The 23,331-nt window shown below is 40.2% G+C and overlaps 1 protein-coding gene across 6 annotated transcripts in view; it reads right to left on the bottom strand.

The window, feature by feature from the left end:
* Window positions 1-2,780: 2,780 nt before the first annotated feature.
* The window catches only part of LOC127806115 (putative ABC1 protein At2g40090), a 45,026-nt gene continuing 24,475 nt past the window's right edge, over window positions 2,781-23,331 (bottom strand). For 3 of the 6 annotated variants that reach the window (XM_052343154.1, XM_052343158.1, XM_052343159.1), the window contains 11 exons: window positions 23,171-23,296; window positions 22,930-23,025; window positions 22,702-22,802; window positions 22,157-22,207; window positions 22,033-22,069; window positions 20,912-21,130; window positions 20,436-20,547; window positions 5,133-5,224; window positions 4,867-5,046; window positions 4,542-4,655; window positions 2,781-3,397 (listed from right to left, as the gene is read on the bottom strand). In XM_052343154.1, coding sequence (XP_052199114.1) covers window positions 3,176-3,397; window positions 4,542-4,655; window positions 4,867-5,046; window positions 5,133-5,224; window positions 20,436-20,547; window positions 20,912-21,130; window positions 22,033-22,069; window positions 22,157-22,207; window positions 22,702-22,802; window positions 22,930-23,025; window positions 23,171-23,296 — 1,350 coding nt within the window. In that variant the 3' untranslated portion in view covers window positions 2,781-3,175. Of the gene's footprint in view, window positions 3,485-4,541; window positions 4,656-4,866; window positions 5,047-5,132; window positions 5,225-20,435; window positions 20,548-20,911; window positions 21,131-22,032; window positions 22,070-22,156; window positions 22,208-22,701; window positions 22,803-22,929; window positions 23,026-23,170; window positions 23,297-23,331 lie in introns of all 6 variants that reach the window. The other 3 variants (XM_052343157.1, XM_052343156.1, XM_052343155.1) reach the window with 3 other exon arrangements.

A 23,331-nucleotide genomic window follows, 5' to 3' on the forward strand; every position in this document is an offset into this window, starting at 1 on the left:
ATCATTACACATTAGTAGTATAGTTTCTTTTAGACATTTACAAGCATAAAATGTATATCTCTTTGTTTTCAATTTTTTTTTTTAGGCAAAACCAGATTTTGGAAAGTAGATGACCAAACTTTGTCCTCCATATGATGAGTTGGAGGCTATCTTTAGAAATGATGATACTACAAGAGATCGCTTTGTAACTGGCAATGACAATTTTTCTCCCATTCATGGTATTTAAAAGTAAATAATACAAATATATGATTCATAATATACCTTATATAAAATATTCTAACAAGTTATATATTTTTTTTATTAATAATGGATGAAAGTGTGAATGAGGGAGGTTGACAGTCTAAACAAAGATATGAATACAAGTAGAAGTCACGCTCCTAAGCATAATGCCGAAGGAAGAATCAACAAAATTCGACATAGACGTATCCAACCCATCGATGAGAATGTTGTTGCCCTATTGAGCATTGTCAAATCGTCTAAAAGAATTGCTAATGTTATGGAGATTCAAGCAACATTAAATACACAAAATTACATCAATTGGCAATTGGTTCTAGAAAAACTACAAGGCATGAAGATAGACAAGCATAACATCATACAAGTCATGAAAGTCTTTTAATTGGATAAAAATTTTGCTAGAATCATTATGAGCTTGACTAATGAAGCATTCATGTAAGATTTGGTTTTTGAGAAGTTAGGTCATAATTCACCTCCACTACTTTAGGATGCCATTGACTTAAGGCTTAATTAGTGGACGATGTTTAGTATATTTGTTGAAAACAATGTTTTAACTTATAAAGGACATAATTGCACATTTTTATATGTTTTGTAACATGTCTATTATCCTTTCTATTTTGTTTGGATGTTTAGTATGTTATCCTTTTATTTAGAAAAATACATACATTGCTAAGTAATATATAGTGGTTACTTCACATGATATCTGTTTCCATTCTTTGTAAATTTACAAATCACATTCAAAAGTGTCATATTTCTCAAATGATGTTGTTGTTGCCAAAATACAACAATTAGAATTTTTAAGAGTGGGATACACGTGGATGCCGTCGGCCTCGGGACTTGATCGAAGATTTGGCTGCAAAACTAAGGGGGGCTTTTGAAGGGTTCCTTCTGAAGGACGCTTTCGAAGCCTTCCTTCCGAAGGGTCAATGTGGGCTTCCGAAGGTAGCTTCCGTGGGCAACTTCCTAAGGGTTCAAATGGGCTTCCGAAGCTCGCTTCCGTGGGCAGCTTCCAAATGGTTCGGGAAGGCTTCCGAAGCTCGCTTCCGTAGGCAGCTTCCGAAGGTCCAGGGGAGCTTCCGAAGCTCGCTTTCGTAGACAGCTTCCGAAGGTCCAGAGGAGCTTCCGAAGCTCGCTTCCGTAGACAGCTTCCGAAGGTCTTCTCCAGCAACTTTCGAAGGGTTTTTTGTCCTTCCGAAGGACATTTGGTCCTTTCGAAGGAACTATAGTGGACAAATAAGGATTAAAAGGCTCGTAGGATTTTTCTCCCGCAAAGGCCATTTGATGCTCAAGTTAGTAACGGAAGGAAAATAATCGCGAGGAATGAAAAAGAAGACTAAATTTCAGACGGAAAGTGGGAGAGAAATACCGATGTCTGGATCCTTTTATGAGGGTTGAACTTGGCCTTTTATAGAGATCGAGTAGGGAGCACACGTGCCCCTTCCGAAGAATTCCTTCCGAATGGCTTCTGAAGCCCCTTCCTCAACAACTTCCAAAGCCCCTTCCTCAGCAGCTTCCGAATGTGGCTTTCCCGCCATGCTTGGACTTTTTCTCTTTCGATTTTTTTGGAGCACCACAGATATATTGTAACAAACAAGATATGACATTCAATTATACCACAAAAAAGAAAAAAAATGACAAATTTCAAGTTCAAATAGGTATACTTTCCATGAAAAAAATGGACAATTTTCATGAAAAATAATGGCTATCAAACAACCAAAGCTAAAAAAAAAATAACTAATTTCAAGAAAAATAGTGACAATCAAACACCAAAAATTAAAAAATACAATAATTTCTAGATAAAAAATTAAATTAATTAAACACCCTTAATTGACAATATCCATGATAGGCAATTCAATTATTTAGAATTTATTTTCTTTCTCTACAAATTGCATACTTGCAATCAAACACACTCTTAGAAGAACTTGAAAAATGACCTCCAAAAAGATTTTGTTGGTGTAGGAGAGTAAGAATTTGAATTATTAAAAAGTAAATAAAGACATATATGGTGAAATATAAATTTATATTAAAACTTTGGGCGAGTTAGACTGACATTTTTTGAAATCAAGTGAAATTATAAGAAGTTCCTCTTTATTTTAAAAAATTAAAAGAACTTCTTTGAAATTTATAAAACAATTAAATCCCTACATTTATTTTTAACTGTCATTAAAATTTTAAAATACCTAAAATGCTTTTTTCCTCCCTTTCTCCGCCACCCCATCTCTCTCTCTCTCTCTCTCCTTCTGCCCCATTTTGGCAACGGCACTGCCGGCGCCGGCGGGCAAGTGATGATCGAACCTAGTGATTGACGGGATGCCGTTCCCAATCATATCTCCCAACAATGGCCGGGTTGTCATGTACAAGACCGAATAAAAAAGTCTCATCGCTTGGCGCTGGAAGGCCATTGCAGAAGGGCATTGAAGAGGATTGAGGAGCCACCAAAGGAGAGAGATCCTTTTTACACTACTCGTCATAGAGAGGAAGAGGTCGTAGTTGCTTGCCTTAACCTCTTTGCTTTTCTGACGGATGGACTCGCAATACACAATAAAAAATAGAAGAGTCTTAATATATTTAAATTGAATATGCAAAAATGTTGTAGAGTTTGTGGGCTTCGTTCTTGACAAATAAACATAGTTTTAAATCATTATCATCATCATACTCCCTCCCAATGAATAACAAAATCAGATGCCTGCCAGCGAGCATAATTTTGTTACTGCATACAACTAACTAAAAGAATAAATTTGCTCAATAAACAAAAGAATACTTAAAACACCTACTATATTTTCTCTTTTCTAGGTGCCGGGTTTCATTTTATTCACTCTCTGGGGGAGGGGTCGGAAAATTCTAAATCTAAGTTGGTTGGTACCTGTAGGCTGTAGCAAGTTGGGAACAGCCGACTTTGTGTATTGATTGGCTATTGAATTTGGTTGGTGTTGATATTCTCCTATGCAATGCACTGCTTTGGCAAGACTGAGAAAGCTGCTCTGACTTGTAAAAGCCACAAGGCCATCTGCATTCCTATCAGCCGCACTTCTAACAACAACTCGTCTAGCCAGAGGCTTATCCGGGATAAGACTGACTTGTTCTGCAAAAACTTTGCCTCCATGACTGCCTTAGAAGAAACTTTCCCAATGATCAAAAATGTCTCCAGAGAAGATCCCTTCAGCTACCCAAAGAAGCACAATTGAAAATTAAGAACTCTATCCAACCGTTTCACAGCTGCCAGTCCAAAAATGTGGACTCCTTTGATAAGCTAGTTTAGTGTTAATGTTTCAATACCAGCTAATGAAATCACATGCAGGATAGTATTTCATGAAAAATAGCCAAGAATATAACACTTAACAGTTACTACAAAAATAATGCAGAATCAGGTAAGATGGAAACAGTAGAACCAAATATATGTGTGTGTGTGCGCATGCGTGTATGGAAAGCATGATAAAAATTAAAACTCCCTAGGGGCAACTCAAATGATCCTGAAATTCCCAGTAAGATAATTTAGTTCAGTCAAGTATCTGAGTCATCTCCCCAAATCAAAGCCTTCTCAGGTTTGCAAAAGCCCTACCTTTTTTTCTTGTTCTGATTTAAATGTCTCGTGGAAGATCCAAAAGAAAAGAGAAACATGGAAATCAATAATGCAAAAGAAATGGAAACATGGGGATCTTTCTAATTGATGAACAAAATAGTCAGAAGGCAATTTTTTTTTTTTTTTTTTATAACAAAAAATGGGTTTTTACATAACATAAGATGAAAAAGCGGGTCCATCATGAAAACCGGGATGTTTAAATGTATAAATTGCAAGGGTATGTAAACAGATCAAGAAATCAATGAAGCCGAAAGTCAAACATGCCAGTAAGCAAAGAGACAAGAAGACAAAAGTAGCAAAGCTGTTAAGTCATCTAAAAAGAAAATCAATGACAGCAGAAGGAGAAATACTTGGCTCCAAGATGAAGATGAAACACCATAAAAAGGGGATTCATAAGAATTAGCATAAGTCCAATGATTTTACATTCAAATGCCATAAAGCTTATGCTAGGTTTCCACAATTAGCAAGCCCACATCATACCTTATAAGAAATTCAAACAGTGGAAAAGGAAATTGGTAAATGGCCAACTATTGTGGAATATATAACATAAATTAGAACAGAATCATGACCACGTCAAACGACCAATGCATGCATATATATGCCTTCACATTCAAGTGTAACTTTATTTAACACCATGCAAGGAAATTCCGGGAACTAAATAGCCAAGAAAGGAAAAGAAATAAAAATAAAAATTATTTAAGGCCTTGAATGGTTAAACATGTCATACCAAAGAATTATTAACCGCCCGTAGACAGTCATTTGTCTTCATCATTAGCAGAATAACACGAGGAAGTCTCCTCAGCAGTTCTGTGATTTGAAGGAAATATTGAGAAGCATACATCTGCCAGGAAAGAATAGTCACACTACGTGAGCTTGCATTTCACAAAGGCCTAAAAGTAAACACATTCAAAACTATGATAAAGTTCCCCATCTCCTTTAGTGGTCCCCGCTTTCAGGGTAGTTTTCCACTCTCAAAAGAGACCATTCTAGACCATTAAGAACATTACATAAGTACACAACTTTGACAGAGCCCCATCTCTAGAAATGATCACCTGGAGTTCTGAACGATCATTGTCATCACCTTGTAGAACCAGATGATCAACAGCTGGGTCAATGACCCTATTCCAAGGTCTCATTGTAAGAACACCTGCAAACAATGCATACAGATCCTCTCCAGCACCCAATTTCACACAGTTTTCCTTTATTCCTTGAGCATCAGAAAATATCAATGACTGCATGACAAGTTCATGCACACCATCAACAGAGATAATAACCAAAAGTAACTAGCATGAAATACATTCAAGAAAGAAAAATGCACCTTCCAGAGTGCAGCATAGTTGGTCCTGGTTGAGAGATCAAGTTCCTTGTACAGCCCATGGTCTAGAAGTATCAATTGTGGTTTTCTCTTGCCTGTAAATGAAAAGAGGAGCAAAGACTTGCATCAGACAGAACAAACCTCCGTGCTGGTATGATTTATATGCTTCACCTTTTCTTATCAAAACTAAAAGCCCATCCAGATTCACTGGGAATACCATAAATGCAGGATATGCAAGAAACCATGTAAGAAAACACTTTTAACAGCGTCCTGTCAGGGCATTAGGGTAAAAGACATTTTAATCTAACAGACAAGTTTTGTTCAGTATTTGAACCATAAGATCACAGAAACAGCAATCCCACGTTCAGAAAAATGAGCTAATTTGCAGGCTTATCCTAGGAAAATGAGCAATTCTTTTAAGTATTTTATTGAATTCGATAAACTGGATGGGGTCACCTGATTATAATAAAAATACATGATTATCACAAAACTACATCTTTGCACAGAATGAAATCTGACCAATAAGAATTTTTGTAAGAATGTAGTCAAACATTCAACTCTGTTAGTTACTTTAGTGGAAGGTCCCCAAATTCTGAAGCAAAAATGGATAGAGATATCCAGAAGTAAAAATGGATTGAGATACTTGTTCAATAGTTCACCTATTCCAAGGCTTGCACCTTTAAAGGTTATTTTGTCTTGTAAAAGGAGGTTGGTCCCCTTTGTAGAGATTTTGGTGTAATCACCATAAATATTTCCTCTTCCTGATAGAGCTTTAATAGCGCTTACATCACTTGCCCTGGATATGGAGGGCCATTACCATGACTGGTGCCTACAGATTTGGTATCCTTCCCTTAAAGTACACAATATTATAATGTCTACATTTTGAAAACAAAATCAGATCACATTTATACCAATCTATTCTAATGACCAAAATTGTATTAGTTCTAGAGTTTTAGATGGTCACATAGTAAAGAAACAACACAAAGCAGCATTATTTTTCTCTGATTGATTGATGACTAGGCAATTAGCTTACCATGAAATAATTCGATGTTAGGACCCGAGGGTATTATTGAAATTTTTGTAATAAAAGTAGCCACATGGCCATTTGCATGTAAGTAGTTAGAGAGGATCCTCACGGTTATGATAATATGCCGTGGGAAGAGCCTATACAAGGCCATGTATTGGAGGATGGGAGTTATCTGGTTTGAATGATAATCTCTTTCCCTCTAAATTCAATTCTTCTCTCTTTTCCTTTTCCCTCCAAATTCTCTCTCTCTCTCTCTCTCGTCTTCTAAACTCACAGTAACTTTAAGTCTCTTCTCGAAGACTTGACAATTGGTATCAAAGCCAGTCATCCTCGGTTGTGATTCCGAGCGCAGTAGTCAGTTCAATTGGTAGGATTGAGGCAAAGTGATCAGAGATAGAGATGGCAGAAGGAACTCAATTGAAACAACTGGAGAATCGCTTGGAAGCAATGGAGTTCGGAATGACTCAAACTCAGGAAGCAGTAGCGTAGAGCAGGGAAGAGACCAGGGCGATCCGCGATGAATTAAGGGAGGAGATGATATCTTCCAAAGGAGGAGTTCAGAGAGAATTGGCAAGGTAGAGGGAGGTGTTAGATCAGTTCGGGCAATGGATAGGCAGTGCGGTCAGCATACTATCCACTCTCCCTCAATTTCGGTTGCTGCCAAAATTTCCTCCCCGGTCAGTTCCGAAAGTTGGCATGGTGGGAGTAGGAATTCTTCCCTAACCCCAAGGAGTCACAGAAATGGGGAATTCATCATACGAGGACACTATAGAACCGGTAAGAGAATTCAATTCTCCTCGTTCTCACCAAGGCTCTATGCCGAGGTTGGAGATTCCTCTCTTTAAAGGATCCAAGCCTAGGTGGTGGATCCGGAGGTGTGAGAGGTTCTTTCAGTTCTATCAAATCCCTGAAAATCAGCGGATCAATCTAGCCATAACCTATCTAAATGATATGGCTGATGCTTGGTTACAAGGGTGGTATAAATCAAGGGGAACAGAGACTAGATGGATCGATTTTGCGGAAGAATTGTGTATTCACTTCGGGGGAACGAAATATGGCGGATGTGATAGAGGAGTTTAATAAACTCAAACAAAAAGGGTCGGTGGCCGAATATCAAGAGAAGTTTGAGGAGTTAGGAGCTTTAATGTGGAGTGCTCAACCAACTCTCACTGATCAGTACTTCGTATCCAGCTTCATTAGTGCCCTCAAGGATGAGTTGAGATCCATGGTAAAAATGATGATGCCGACAACGGTTAGGCAAGCGATAGAAAAGGCCAGGTTGCAAGAATTGACGCTGGAGGCGATATTCAAAAGGAATAAGGTGGCTACTAGACCAATGTCAATTCCTAATTACCCTGCAGGAGGGAATAACAGACTTATTATTAGGAGGGCCTTCTAGGGGTCCTAAGGTTAGCTCTCTGCCTTCCCGTGCTACAACTATGGAGCAGAGGCGACTTATGGGGCTATGTTTTAAATGTGGTGAAAAGTATCATGCTGGGCACCAGTACAGGAGGTAGCTCCTTAACATGGAAGGGGAGGAGGAGCATAATGCAAACGATTTAGAGGAGGAAGAGGAGGTGACTCAAGAGGTAGTGGGACTAGTGAGGGAGGAAGAAACGGAGCATGAGGGAGGATAAATTTCCTTCCATGCTTTGAAAGGAGGGCCTATGGGTCAAATCATAAAGGTGCAAGGGTAGGTGGGACAAAAGAGGTTATTAGTATTGATCGAAAGTGGCAGCACCCATAGCTTCTTAAATGAAGCTACTGCCATGGAATTAAAGTGTAGATTAATAGCTACAACTCCTCTCTCGGTGACAGTGACTAACGAGAGTAAGATGTATAGCCATAAAAGGTGTGAAGAGTTCTGTTGGGAGATGCAAGGACATGCATTCCAAGCTAACCTAAGGGTGCTGGAATTAGGCGATTATGACATAGTGTTGGGGGTGGATTGGATGAAGACTGTTAGTCCTCTCACCTTTGACTTCAATAAACTAGAAGTCACAGTGGAAAGGGGAAATTCTAAGCTCATTTTGAAAGGGAACATGGAACATGGAGCAAGGAGAATGCAAATGGATAAGGGGAGAGAAACTACAGAGGTGGATGAAGATTAAAGGGGGTCAAATAGCCTAATTGTATTCAATCGACGCAATGGAAGAGCATGAACCAGAGGGCAAGGATACAGAAAATAATCCTCTATGGAAAGGAAGTTGGGCACTATTCCAATCCACCACTCAAGTAACACTTCTGAATAGCTTAACTTTACTGTTAAAGGAATTTTAGGATCTCTTTGTTGAACCTCACAGCCTACCACCCCAAAGAACCTTAGACCATTCGATATTCCTTAAACCTCACTCTGAACCAATGAACTTGAGAGCCTATAAATACTCTCCCATACAAAAAGTGGAGATTGAAAAACAAGTGGCTAGCATGCTCTCCTCAACCATCATACGCCCTAGCCAAAGCCCCTTTGCATCTCCCGTCTTACTTGTGAAAAAGAAGGATGGCACATGAAGGTTTTGTGTTGGCTAATGTCAACTCAACTCCAATACCATCAAAAACAAATTCTCTATACCCCTCATTAATGACCTTTTAGATGAGTTACATGGGGCCAAAATATTTTCCAAATTGGACTTAGGATCCGAATATCATCAAATCCGGATGTCAGCACCTGATATACGTAAGACAGCCCTCCGTACTCATCAAGGACTATACGAATTTATGGTGATGCCTTTTGGGCTCACCAATGCACCAGCTACCATTCAAGCCTTGATGGGACAAGTATTTCAGTCTTACCTAAGGAAATTCATCCTAATTTTCTTCGATGATATCCTTGTATATAGCAAAGACCTTGACCAGCATTTAACTCACCTAAAAATGACATTTGAGGTCCTGAATTCTAACAAACTGTATGTTAAGCTATCCAAGTATACATTTGCTCAAAAAGAGGTGGAGTACTTAGACCACATTATCTCAGGGGAAGGGATGAGGACCGACCCTCAAAAGATTGCGACTATGGTCAAGTGGCTTAGACCACAGTCAGTAAGGGAGCTAAGAGGGTTCTTGAGTTCGACGGGATATTATAGAAAGCTTATGCAAAATTATGGGCTCATTAGCAAGCCCCTTACAGAGCTCCTCAATAAAGACAGTTTTCAATGGAACTCCCGGGCAGAGGATGCCTTTCTGACCCTTAAGCAAGCCATGACGAAGGCCCCTGTGCTAGCCCTCCCATATTTCTCCAAGAAGCAATATTCTAAAACGCGCTAGGCGCTAGTCGGGTGCCAAGCTGGGGCCAAGGCAGAGCCTAGAAAAACTACTATTTTTAAAATTAAAATTCATATTATTCTAAATGTACATACAAATTAAAATTCATATTATCCCAAATACATATATAAATTAAACAAAGATTATGAAATATTAATATAGATTATTAAATTTAGAGTTTAGACTCTTGAATTTGTGAAACACAATTTATAGGCATTAGAAATAATAGAATCAAATAAAGACATAATAACAAAATACAACAATAACAAAATACAACACTTGCGAAGGAAGAACAACGCAACAAAACGTGGCGGAGGAAGAACAACACTTGGCGAGAGAGGCAACAGCTGCTACTTGCTGACTGCTTACCAGAGGAGGCATATTTAAAGTGATTATTGAATATTCGAGGATTTAAGAAAAATATTTAATTCATGGGTTTTAGGGTGATTTATTGAGTTATGTGAAGTTTATATTAAATTTGGTATGTTGTTGGAATTAAAATAATGTATTTATAATTATTTGAGGTTATTATTTGAAAATTTCAGAGAAAATTAATTATTTATGGTATTTGAGGTTACTATTGAATATTTGGAGATTTAGGGAGGATAGTATTTTTGATGTTTTGAGGAAATGAGGAATTAAGGCAATAAATTAAATTAATTGGAAGCCATTGTGGAAGTAATGAAGTGAATTGAATTAGTGAATTTTGGGACAATTGGGGTGTAAGTGAAATAATGGAACTTGGAGGGGAGAAAATCAGCTTAAGAATTAATTTGGTGATATATTAATCAAGGGTGGCAGCCAGCCCAACGTCATGCGTGAGGACTTCTGAGCAAAGGGCGCGGGTTCGAGTCATGCTAGGAAAGGGAGGAAAGGAAAATAGGCTGGGATTTTTGCTCCCAACAGGGCACCAAACGACGCTGTTTCGAGGCCGCATGGCGCCCATGCACGCGGGCGACCATGCCGCACGCATGCCATGGGTGCGGCCACGTGGCCGCGCAACCCTCCTGGTCGCGCCAGGTGGCAGCCGCTAGGCTGCCCCCTACCTTTGTCCGCCACACCCATTAGCTCTCTAATTTTAATGCAAAATTTCTTGGAATTTGAGGGAATAAATCTAATGATGATGTTCTCTAATAAGGAGCCTTTGCAGGGAATAAATTGAGAGGCTTTGCAAAGAATTAAATGATGAATGGTGCAGAGAATAATTCAATGGAGTTGCATTGAATTGAGGGCAACAATTGGAAGTATAAATAGGAAGTAGGGGTGTGCAATTATAAGAGGAAGTGAAGCAGTGATCGTGAACTTGAGGAGGAGTTTTTGCAAGAAAGTATGGTTAATATTAGTTTATCATTAATTAAGTTGTGAAGTTAATCAATTAGCGAATTGATTTGATAAATAGTGTTGGGAATTAGTGAAAGTAGTGTATTAGCTAAACTAACGACTTAACTTAGTAAAATAATCTAGTGGAAATTCATTGGAAGATTTCAGTAGAATTGCTGCCATAGATCTATTTAATTAATTTGGGTTATATATGATTTCATAAGGAATTTTGAGAGTATTGACGTTATGCTATTGAGTTATCGGCAGCTCGAGGTAGAAAATCTACTTAAACTATTTATTTAGTAGGTTAGTTTAGTAGATAAATTATTAGAAGTATGATATGTTTTATTATAAATTTTATGCGGTTAAGTCTAGTTATTTTAAAGTCATGATCTCATTATTTTTTAGCAAGAGTTTGATAAGGACGAGAATCGGTCATTTAAAGGCAAGTTCTTCTTCCTCTTTGTTTCAATTAAGAGGCAAGACCTCAAATTTTTTATTAATGTGCAAGTTCAGTTTCTCCATTTTCTCAAGTTCATGTTTACAAGTTCATCTCCTATTTTGGGGGTATTTTGGGGTGCATAAAATTTAAGTCATGTTTGTTTATATTTCAGGTTGTACCCCAAAGGGATATGGTGGATTTATGAGCCCTAATGTGGTGTGTAATATTGAATTACTTTTGTTTTTGTGAGCATGTGGGCACCATTATGTTGTATATGAGTAAGAATGTATGAGTGTGGCTTCCATTGTCAATGATGGTGTATAATGTTCTAATGGGTTCTGGCTTTTATGTCATCTTGTTGTGGGTCCCTGGCTAGGGGCGCCTACAGGGTGAGTGAGAAAGATGTGCGAGCAAGCACGAGAGAGGCGACGGCGACGGCGTGCGAGCACGAGACGGTGGCGACGGCAACTCTGCAACTGCAAGAGACAATGGCCGCAGCAACGGCGACTCTACAATTGCAAGAGACAGTGGCGGCGTGCAAGCACGAGAGAGGCAACAGGGACTCTGCAACAGATTGTCGGTGGCGGTGCATGTGAGAGAGAAGGGGAAATCGACGAGAGAGAAGGGGTAACGGGTAAGGGGAAACAAAACCCTAATAAATTTATACTAATCCGTTCATGCGGCCGATTAGGCCATAATCAGCCAAGCGGTTCACGTGGCTAGGCGTCCGCCTTGGCCGCCTAGGCGCTGCCTGGTACCGATTAACCAGGCTGGCGCCTAAGGTGGCCGATTTGGCCATAATCACGGCGACCAACGGCCGCCTAGACCGCGTTTTAGCTCACTGCCAAGAAGTTTGAGGTGGAGACAGACGCAAGTGACAAAGGAATAGGGGTTGTGTTAATGCAGGAGGGAACACCCCTAGCTTACATTAGTCAGGCACTAGCTCCCAGGCATTTGGGTTTGAGGGTGTTTGATAAGGAGTTACTAGCAGTAATGGGGACTATTGAGAAATAGAGGCACTACCTGAAAGCCACCCTTATATAATTAAAATCGACCATGAGAGTCTGCAATTTTTATCCCAGCAAAAATTGCACACTCAGCTACAAAGGAAAGGGGTCTCAAAGCTAATGGGGCTAGACTATTTTGTCAGATTACAAATCTAACAGTAAGATTCTCGAGGAATCGAGAATGGGAATTGAGAGAGAATATGGAAGATATTCGAGAGGAAAGAGAGATCAAAACAGAAAGAGAATTTAGAGGGAGAGAGTAGAGATAATGGGAGGAAAACTCATTTCCAATTTCATTCAACATAATCTGTTCTAGCGTTGGATCAGTTATTTATACCGATCTGGAAACTTGGGTGCCAAAAACAGTTTGCCCCAACCCATGTGCGCTTACAACTTGTCCTAGCATGCTGAGACATTCTACAACTATGCTTAAACGGAAACTCAATTTCTTAATAGCCTAATTACACATTTATTTATATCACTTGCTAGCTACCATAACAATCCCCACCCCTTAAAACGTTTCTTGTCCACAAGAAATGTGTAGTAGGCTTGCTGCATTACAAAATAGGTGGAGGAACTCCGACAAGTATTCCCATGTGTTATTATCAGTGTTCAAGAACGCGCTAGGCGCTAGGCGCTAGTCGAGCGCCAGACTGCGGCCTAGCGCCTAGGCGGGGCTTAGGCGGTGACTAGGAAAAATGGTTGTTTTTTTTTTTTTCTAATGAATTATCTAATGAACTGGTTTTAATGTATTATATATAACAGCAAGCTTGCTGCCACCGCAAGCAGCAACGCAGCAAGCTTGCGTTGGCAACAAGCAACAAGCTTGGTGCTTGTTGCGCGTTGCTGCCAATGCAAGCTTGTCGCAGCAACAAGCTTGCATTGGCAGCAACGCAAGCTTGCTACTGCAACAAGCAGCAAGCAGCAAGTTGTTGCTACTTGCTGCAACGAGCAGTTGCAGCATGCATAGCGGACGAAGACGAGATCGGAGGCAGAGGAAGATGGATACATACCGGCCAAGAGACGAGATCGACGGCAGCGGCGAATGACCGAGAGACGAGATCGGCAGTGAGAGAGAGAGAGACGACCCGCGATGAACGACCAGAGAGAGGAAGGGAAAGGGGAAATAGAGAAAGGGAAGGGGGAAATAGATCGGCCTAGGCCACGCACGACCCAGGCAGTTAGGCGTCGCCTCAGCCGTCTAGGCGGCGCCGTGGCCCGATTAATCGGACCCAGCGCCTAGGGTGCCGACCAGCCTTTCTTCGCCGCGGCCAATGGCCACCTAACGCCTAGGCGGCCGAATTTTCGAACACTGGTTATTATCCAAGTGAAGAAAGGACCATTGGACAAGTACTTCAATAAGAGGCACTCCATTACGGTGGATTACCCTTCTGTCAACAATAGTTGTGGGTTCAGCGTTTTCTGATACTTCTCCCACCATAGGAGGCAAGGTAGTGGTCGATCTCTATGTTCTCACAGCCCTCTTGAGGAGGGAGATGTGGAAAACGGGGTGTATCTTAGCATCTTCAGGCAGTTGTGGCTGATAGGCCACAGCACCAATTTTCTCCAAAATGGGAAAGGGTCCATAGTACTTGGGGCTTAATTTGGATATGGGCTGCTTGGTCAAGGTCTTGAGGTACTATTGGTTAAGCTTCAAATATACCTCTTCACCTATTGTATAATCCCATTCACTCCTCTTCCGATTTGCCAGTTGCTTCATTCTATTCTTGGCTTTGCCCAATTTGGTTTTCACTATCCTCATTACATCCTGCCTTTGTTGTAAGCAAGCCTCCATTGTTGCTACTGTCGTGTGTCCTCCCAAGGCTGGTAGTAAGTCTGGTTTATAGCCATAAAGGGCCTCGAAGGGCATCATCTTGATAGAGCTGTGGTAGCTCGAGTTGTACCACCATTATGCTACAGCTAGCCATTTGTTCTATCCCCTAGGCTATAAGAAGCTCAAACATCTTAAGTATCCTTCCAAGCACTGATTAACTCGCTCCATTTGCCCATCTGTTTTAGGGTGGTAGGCAGTAGACATTAGAAGTTTGGTGCCTAATATCCTCATGAGTTCTTTTCAGAAGAGATTGGTGAATACCTTGTCTCGGTTCGATACAATGGACTGTGGAATGCCATGCAACTTTAGTACATTCTCCAAGTAAGCCCTGGCCACTTGTGCTGTAAACAGGTGTGACAACCCTATGAAGTGACTAAATTTAGTGTACCGGTCTACTACCACAAAAATACAATCTTTCCTTTTTGATTTCGGCAACCCTTCTATGAAATCCATTGTTATGTTGGTCCAAGCATGATCTGGAATTTCTAGAGGTTGTAGGAGGCCGAGGTGGGCTACCGTTTCATGCCTGCACCTTCTACATACATCACATTTCAAGATGTAATCCCATATATATTTCCTTAAATTGGGCTAACAAAATACTTGTTTGACCTTGTGGTAGGTATTTTGAATGCCTTAGTGCCCTCCTACTGGTGATCCATGTAATACATGCACTATTTTAGCCTTCAACTCCTCACAATCATCAATAACCAACCGGCCTTTGTATCTTATTACTCCATCGTTCAAAGTGTACTCGAGTCTGCTGTCTTCTTTAACACTCAATTGTTCTAGTAGTCCTTTAACCAAGTCCCCTTTGTTGTAGCTATCCGTGACCTCTTGAAGCCAGTCCGATATCACCATGGAAATTGCTGCATGCATCCCCTCTTCATGGCAGCAAGATAGGGCGTATGCTGCCACATTCCCCTTCTCCTTCCTGAAACAAATTACATAATCCAGCCCCATGAGTTTGGCCATTCCTTTCTTTTGTAACTGAGTGTGTAATCTCTGCTACAACAAGAATTTTAAACTTTTGTGATCTGTCTTGATCACAAACCGTCCTCCTTTTAAGTAATGGCGCCACTTCTCCACTGCCATTAGTACTGCCATCAGCTCTTTTTCATAAATGCTAAGGCCTTGGTGTCTAGGTGCTAGGGCTTGACTAAGAAAGGCTAAAGGTCTGCCTTCTTGTGATAGTATTGCACCTATTCCTGCATTGCTGGCGTCCGTCTCCAGGGTGAATGGCTTACTCAAGTCCGATAAGCCAAGCGTGGGAACCTTGCTCAACACTTCTTTTAATTGCTCAAAAGCCTATTCTGCTTTGGGGTTCCTTTTAAAAAAGCCTTCCTTCTTCAACAACTTTGTTAAAGGCTTGCTGATTGTTCCATAATTCTTCACAAACTTTCGATACTATCCGGTAAACCCTAGGAATCCCCTCAAAGCCTTGATGTTTACAGGTTTAGGCCATGTTACAATTGCCTCTATCTTCTTTGGATCAGTCCCCACTCCAGCCCTTGATATGATGTGACCAAGGTACTCTGCATGTGTTTGTGCAAATGCACACTTCAACCGCTTGATGCATAACTGATTGAATCATAAGATCTCAAATGTAGCTCTAAGGTGGTTTAGGTGTTGATCGAATGAAGGGCTATAGATTAAGATATCATCAAAGAAGACCAACACGAATTTTCTGAGGTAAGGTTTGAAAATTTAGTTCATAAGGGCTTGAAATGTAGCAGGGGCATTTGTGAGACCAAACGGCATGACTTTAAATTCAAAATGGCCATGGTGTGTCCGGAATGCAGTCTTGGGAATGTCGTTCGGGTCCATCCTAATTTGATGGTACCCTAAACGGATGTCCAGATTGGTAAATACGGTTGCATGTTTGAGTTCATCTAGTAGATCTTCAATAATTGGGATTGAAAATTTGTCCTTAACGGTGATGGCATTGAGTTGTCTGTGATCAATACAGAAGCGTCAAGTGCCATTTTTTTCCTTAACTAATAGGAAAAGGGAAGCAAAGGGACTGTGGCTGGGGCAGATAATGGATTGGTTTAGCATATCTCCGACCATTTTTTCGATTTCAGATTTAAGTTTGGGTGGGTACTAGTATGACCTAATGTTTACTGGTCCAACATTAGGTTACAGGGGCATGGTATGGTCTAGTGGTCTCTTGGGAGGTAAGGTTTTAGGTTCTACAAAGAGGTCCTTGTATTCAATCAATAAAGAATCAAGGAGGGTCAATTCATGTACCTGCCATGTTTGATTGGAGTATCCCTTGCCCGATTCTTTTTCCTGTTGTCCAGTGGCTTGAATTGAAAATAACTAAGCCACTTGTGCCATCTTCTTCTTGAATAATTGTTGCAGTTTCTTTCCCCTCATCAGTTTGTAAGTCCCCACTTCCACGTTTCCTTATAGCACCACCCATCTACCCTCCTTTTCAAGTGTAACTTCCAAATTGTTGAAATCGAAACTGATAGGGCCCTCACGCATCCAATCTACTCCCAGCACGATGTGGCATCCTCCCAATTTGAGCAATCTCAGATCAGCTCGGAATTCCCCCCCTTACATCTCCCAGCAAAATCCTAAGCAAGCTGATTTACTGATTACCTTGTCCCCATAAGCTACAGTTACTGAGACTGGTGGGGTACTAGCCGTTGGGTATTTTATCTTCCTAGCGGTCATCTCATCAATGAAACTGTGAGTGCTCTCACTATCTATCAAAACCATGAGGTAGTTGTTATGTATCTTCCCCTCTACCTTGATAATCTTGCTATTGGATACCCCTTTGATAGCATGCAAGGACATGGTTCCACCATCTTCTTCCTCCTTTTCCCCTGCAGCTTCTCTTTCTCCATCTCCTTCCTCATCTCCTCCTTCCAATAGTAATAGTTGCTTCTTACATTAGTGCCCTGACGTGTATTTCTCCCCACACTTGAAACATAATCCCACGACTCTCCTTTGCTCTATCAATATGTCCCTGTTTTGCATATTCTGAGAGATTGGGGTTGAGGTTGGATACTTGTTGTTGGTACCAAATTTGACCAATTCTCTTCCCGTAGGTTGGTTCCCGTACGATATAGCTCCGAACGGTACTCCTTTACTCAAAATCTTTTGTTTCTTCAGTAGTGCCTCAAACGTCATCTCCTACAAAGCAGCCCCTCTGTTGTTTCTTGTACCATCTTAGGTTGAAGGACTTGTACTGCTGATCTCAACTCATCACTTAATCCTCCTGTGAAACTAGATACGAAGTACTCCTCATTCAAGTAAGGATTCTTGTTTAGCATCCTAAATTTGAGCTCCTCAAATTTTGCTTGAAATTCTAGCACCGTTCCTTCTTGTCTTAGGCGGTTGAATTCTCATACCACGTCCCATCTTCCTCGCTCTCCAAACCTCTCGCACAGCCCTTGCGTGAAGTCATCCTAATTATATCTCTCTCACCCTAGACCATCCTTGGAACCATATATCCCCCGCATCATGGAGATATGCCACAGCTAAGGCCACCCTCTGATTCTCCCCTACACAATGAATCTCAAATAATTTCTCGCATCACCTCAACCACCACTGTGGCTTCACCCCTTCGAACACCGGAAGTTCCAGTTTAGGTATTGGAAATTCGGTTTGATGCAGGCGGATTGGCACCTCCTGCCTTCTCTCCGACACTAATTCTTCAACCGTGGCTGGCTCCCCTTCCGACACCGATAATTTGACATTACAGTGACTACCACCAATTCCCAGTAGAATTGGTTCCAATCGTTCCCTTGGTGGAAAGTCAGGGGAGATCCTCACTTGTGATTGACCCACAAACATCCTCATAAACTGTTGCAATTGATCACGCAACAAATTCCCTTGATCCCTTACTTCTTGCATTTCTTCCCTTAGTTGCATACGCATATCACCCCTAAGCCTTTCTGCCAGTGCGTCCAGCTTCCTATCCATCGACAATCCAACCTTCTCTTCCATTGAATCCATTATGCCTTGCATCTTGGCCACGAACGCCGAAACTTGCTATAGTTGTGCCTCCATCTGTCGCATCCCGATATTGTTAGCCATTACTCGATCAATTCGCAACGAAAAGCAAGATCCTTGCTCTGATACCAATTTGTCATATTACAAACTGACAGTAGGATTCTTGAGGAATCAAGAATGGGAATTAAGAGAGAATGGGGAAGATATTCGAGAAGAAAGAGAAATCAGAACAGAAAGAGAATTTAGAGGGAGAGTTTAGAGAGAATGGGAAGGAAACTCATTTCCAATTTCATTCAACATAATTTGTTCTAGCGTTGGATCGATTATTTATACCAATCTGGAAACTTGGGCGCCAAAAACGATTTGCCCTGAGCCCATGTGTGCTTACAACTTGTCCTAGCATATTGGAACATTCTACCAACTATGCTTAAACTTAATAGCCTAATTAGACATTTATATATATCACTTGCTAGCTACCATAACATATTCCATTGAGTATTGAAGAGGAAAAGAAAATGTAGTGGCAGATGCTCTATCGAGGAAGGAAGAGGTTGGACAATGTCAAGCCATATAGGCAGTAATTCCAAAGTGAATGAAAGAAATGGCTGGAAGCTATAAACAGACACCATGGATCAAAGACCTAATGGCAAGTCTGGCAATGCAATCATCAGGACCTTCAGGGTACACCCTTACAGTTCAAGGAAATAGTGGTGATGGGTGATGACGAAGCATTGAGGAAGAGGATACTAACGACCTTACATGAATCACCAGTGAGAGGACATTCGAGCATCAGGGCAACCTACCACAAAGTGACTCTTATTTTTTTGGCCAAGACAAAAAAAAGGAGTAGTGAACTTTGTCTAATCATGTTCAATCTGTCAGAGGTGTAAGCATGAAAATGTATCTTACCCAGGTCTTCTACAACCCCTAGAAATTCCAAAGCAAGCATGGGAGGGAGTATCCATGGACTTTGTTAAGGGGTTACCAAAATTAGAAGGGCGAAATGTGGTCATAGTAGTGGTGGATAGACTGACCAAGTTTGCACACTTCATCAATCTAACCCATCCCTTTAATGCACATGAGGTAGCAAGGGTGTCTATGGACTCGATGGTGAAGATCCATGGGGTGCCAAAGTCAATTGTCTCTTATAGGGACAAGATTTTTATGAGAGCTTTCTGGCAAGAGCTATTTAAGGGATTGGGAGTGGAATTACACATGTCTACTGCCTACCATCCACAAACAGATGGCCAAACCGAGAGAGTCAACCAATGTTTAGAGGGCTACTTGAGATGCATGTGTCACGCTAAATCTAAGAGCTGGTGTAAATGGTTGTCTTTAGCTCAATGGTGGTACAATTCAAGCCACCACAGTGCCATTAACAGGAGCCCTTTCAAAGCAGCATTTGGGTACAAGCCCCCTCTAATTCCAGCCCTATCTAGTGCCACAGCCACCATAGCCACGGTGGAACAGTATCTCCAGCAAAGGCAGGAAGTTCTAAGGATACTCAAGAAGGAGCTGAGCATAGCTCAGAACCGAATGAAACAACACACTGATCGAAAAAGGAGTGATTGGTCCTTTGAGGTGGGGGATAGGGTCTTCTTAAGGTTGAAAAGGTTCTTACAACAACCTTTTACAATCATCCCAGCATCTAAGCTAAGCCCCAAGTACTTCAGGCCCTATGAGGTGGAGTCAAAGATTGGGAAGGTGGACTACAAGCTGAGATTACCTAAAGGAGTCAACGTGCACCCGATGTTCCATGTATCCCTCCTAAAGAAGTCTATTGGGCCCCATGCTACTATCAGTCCCGACCTACCACAGATGAATGAAGAGGAAGAATGAGTAGTAGAACCCCAAGCTATTCTGGATAGAAGGGTATTATATTACGGCTCAGTGCCCTTGACTCAGATGCTGGTGAGATGGATATAGAAAGACCCCAACCACACGACATGGGAGTACCTACCGGAGTTACTCGATCAGTTCCCACGAGCTACAGGGCTACTTTAAATTCTTGGCGAGAAGAATTGTTTCTAGAGGTGGGGAAATGTTAGGACCCAAGGGTATTATTGCAATTTTTGTAATAAAAGTAGCCACATGGCCACTTGCATGTAAGTAGTTAGAGAGAAGCCTCACGATTATGATCATATGCCGTGGAAAGAGCCTATATAAGGCCATGTATTGGGGGATGGGAGTTATCCGGTTTGAATGATAATCTCTTTCCCTCTAAATTCAATTCTTCTCTCTTTTCCTTTTCCCTTCAAATTCTCTCTCTCTCTCTCTCAAGTCTTCTAAACTCACAGTAACTTCAAGTCTCTTCTTGGAGACTTGACATTCGAGTGGCCTTGTCATATAACTAATAAAAAGATGTGTATAGATAAAAGATTCTTCATTTTTATTTTTGGGTAAAAAAAATTAATTCTTCAGTTGCTAATATCAACATAAACAAAGGCCTCACCAAGAATGTTCTTCCTGCTAGAAGGCAATGGACGAACCAGTAAGTTGGCAGCATGCGGGTCACAATGAACAAACCCATGTTTGAACATCATTTCAGCAAAAGCCTGACTAACCTATAAAACATAAAATCAACCTTGATCAGTCATTCAAACAAGCTACATTTTCAATATGTAAAAAGCCTTGTTTTAATGCATGCGATATATAGTCTGACACAAAGTCAACAAGCAGAGAGTTTGAAGCCTACAAGCAGTCAAGACTTTAGAAAACTAACAAAAATAGACCACTGCAACCAGTTATTGACCACGTATAAAAAAATGTCCCGATCTATAGAGAACCCCAAAGTATAAGGATTGGAAACAGTTAATATTTTCACCTGAAAACCTGAAGTGATAACTCCGAATGCTTGCATGCCAATGCAAAAACATTACCATGTAAATAGATGTCAGAAAAATGGAGAACTGAAGCACTTAAACTTACCAGTTTTGCTACATCATTTGGCTGAATTCCAAGTTTTTGAATTTCCTTCACATCGTTTATGTGAACACCATCCATAAATTCCATGGTCAGCAATTTTGAGGTGCTCAAATTCCAATACACCACTGGGGCATATACATAGTCTGCAATATGAGGAGATAACTTCCGAAAGTTATCCATACATTCTACGCTGTTCTTGGCCTCAACCAAGAAATCTAGTTCCTGATAACCACAACTATGATTTATTAAGATTATATTAGACCTTCAAGGCAGCTTCCATATCAACAAAATAGATAAATACTTATCACAGAATAGTGCCCGTACATTGCATACTTGAAATAAAATAAAAAAATACCAGTATAATGTAATGTGTTAATTTTCATTAATAAGTAACACATAAATAGATTAAAATAACTAAAAGCACATTCTGCTGGACAAACCAGGCATATTGAGCAAAAAGTTTGAATTCAATAAAGAAACATCAGCATGTATATGTTCAAAGGATTCTGAATGGCATACCCATACAATGACAAGATTATCCAACTTCAAACCTATGTTTTGAAGTAAACATAGTTTATACGTATCATCACCAAGCAGTATGCCATCATACTATCACCTCAGTAACTTCATAAGTACTATGTAATTTATTTTATCTAATAAAGTTTGTGTAATGAAAGATTATGGCATTTCCTTTTATAGTTGTCCATGTGAATTTCTGTCATCTGAGAACTTTAAATATGGAACCTGTACATAATTTACAGATATTGGGCATAAAATATCATGGATTAAGTAGATGCTATACGAATTTTGAAAACAAAAATTGCAGCCATCAGTTTGTAAAGACTCAGTCTTGGCTTGCTTATAAAACAATAAAGAATGACTTAATACTTGCTTGGTGGGAGCACTTCCAACTACTGAATCTGATGACAACTAAAATGGGCTATATATGCAGCTGCTGAACAACTGCTAAAAAAGTTGCATCTTGACCAAATAATTATAGTCCTAGGAAAAGGGTTTCCAAAGTATCAGAGCAACCTCTAGATGCCAACTATGATGGCATATTGCCACTCAAAAGAGATAAATGACAAAATACGAGGTAAAAAGCAAGTTGCTAAACTACAAACCTTAGGTAAACTTTCATGCACCTCATCAACCAACCACCTGCAAGAAGATATCAATAAAGGTTACATCAATACATATACAAAATTGATGAGCAAATTCAATAACAAAGCTGCCAGAGGGGTAAACCTTTTGCAAGGAAAGAAAGAAATAAGCCAAGTTAATATTATTGTTCGCATCCTATAATTTCCAGACATACAGACAAAAAATTAGGAGCATTTTTATGTGTAAGCATACATAGTATTGGAATGTCATTTGTGCATATGCACACCAAAAGAAAGAAGAAAAATATAAAAATTAAACACATGCCTGCTTGAAAATGCATCCATGTGACCATGCATGTCAATACAGACAAATATAACATCCTTGCATATAACATGCATGCAATTTACAAAATATAACATGCTTATAATTTGTCTTGACCATACAGCTGTTTCCAAATATAGAATGTCAGATAATAATGTGCTGAAAAGAATCCTTGTTTATTTGGTGTAAAGAAGATAGTCCATTTTTGTGTCCTCTTTTCTGCAGTTCATGGATAACCTGTTACAGGCCACTTTTGATTCTCTTCTCTTTCTTCTTCCTCATCCTCCTTCCCATCATCCTTAGGGCAATTTCTTCTTATGATATTTTTTACTTACAAAAAAGAAGCTGAAAGTAAACCAAGTACACACCTGTAATCAAAAGTAGGGAAGAATCGATGCAAGGTGTTGACAATTAACTCCACTGTGGCATAATCAGCAGCTGCAGTGTCTGTCATGTGAGTGTGCTGAACCTGGATTGGAAAAAGTAATTGACAAAGAAACAAAATACTATTACAAACAATATTATATCCAACAACTATATATATCCACAGGAATCATTATGAAGTCCTTGTTTTGATAATTATGCATTTATTTCACCTTCACAGCTACTTTTTGCCCATCATGAGTGCGAGCAATGTGAACTTGGGCAAGGGAAGCACTTGCAATTGGAACTGGATCAAACTCATCAAAGATCTGCATAAAAGAAGGCTTATCAGTTGTTTGACACATGAAGTGAATGAACCAAATGGCAAAAAAGGAGCAAAAGATTAGAAGCCCATTAAAAGCCCATTAATGTAATTCAAATATTTCAGAGAAAATGGGTGAACAGCATACATACTTCATCTGGCTTCCCCCCAAGTTCCTTGCTGACAACTTCACACACTTGATCAAATGAAGAAACTGGACATCTATTCAACAAAGATTCCCTCATTCTCTGGACATACTCTTGAGGAACCAAGTATTCCTGTACATGTTGAAAATGACACCCAAAAGCTCACA

This window comes from Diospyros lotus, chromosome 7, assembly GCF_014633365.1.
Source record: "Diospyros lotus cultivar Yz01 chromosome 7, ASM1463336v1, whole genome shotgun sequence".
NCBI lineage: Eukaryota > Viridiplantae > Streptophyta > Magnoliopsida > Ericales > Ebenaceae > Diospyros > Diospyros lotus.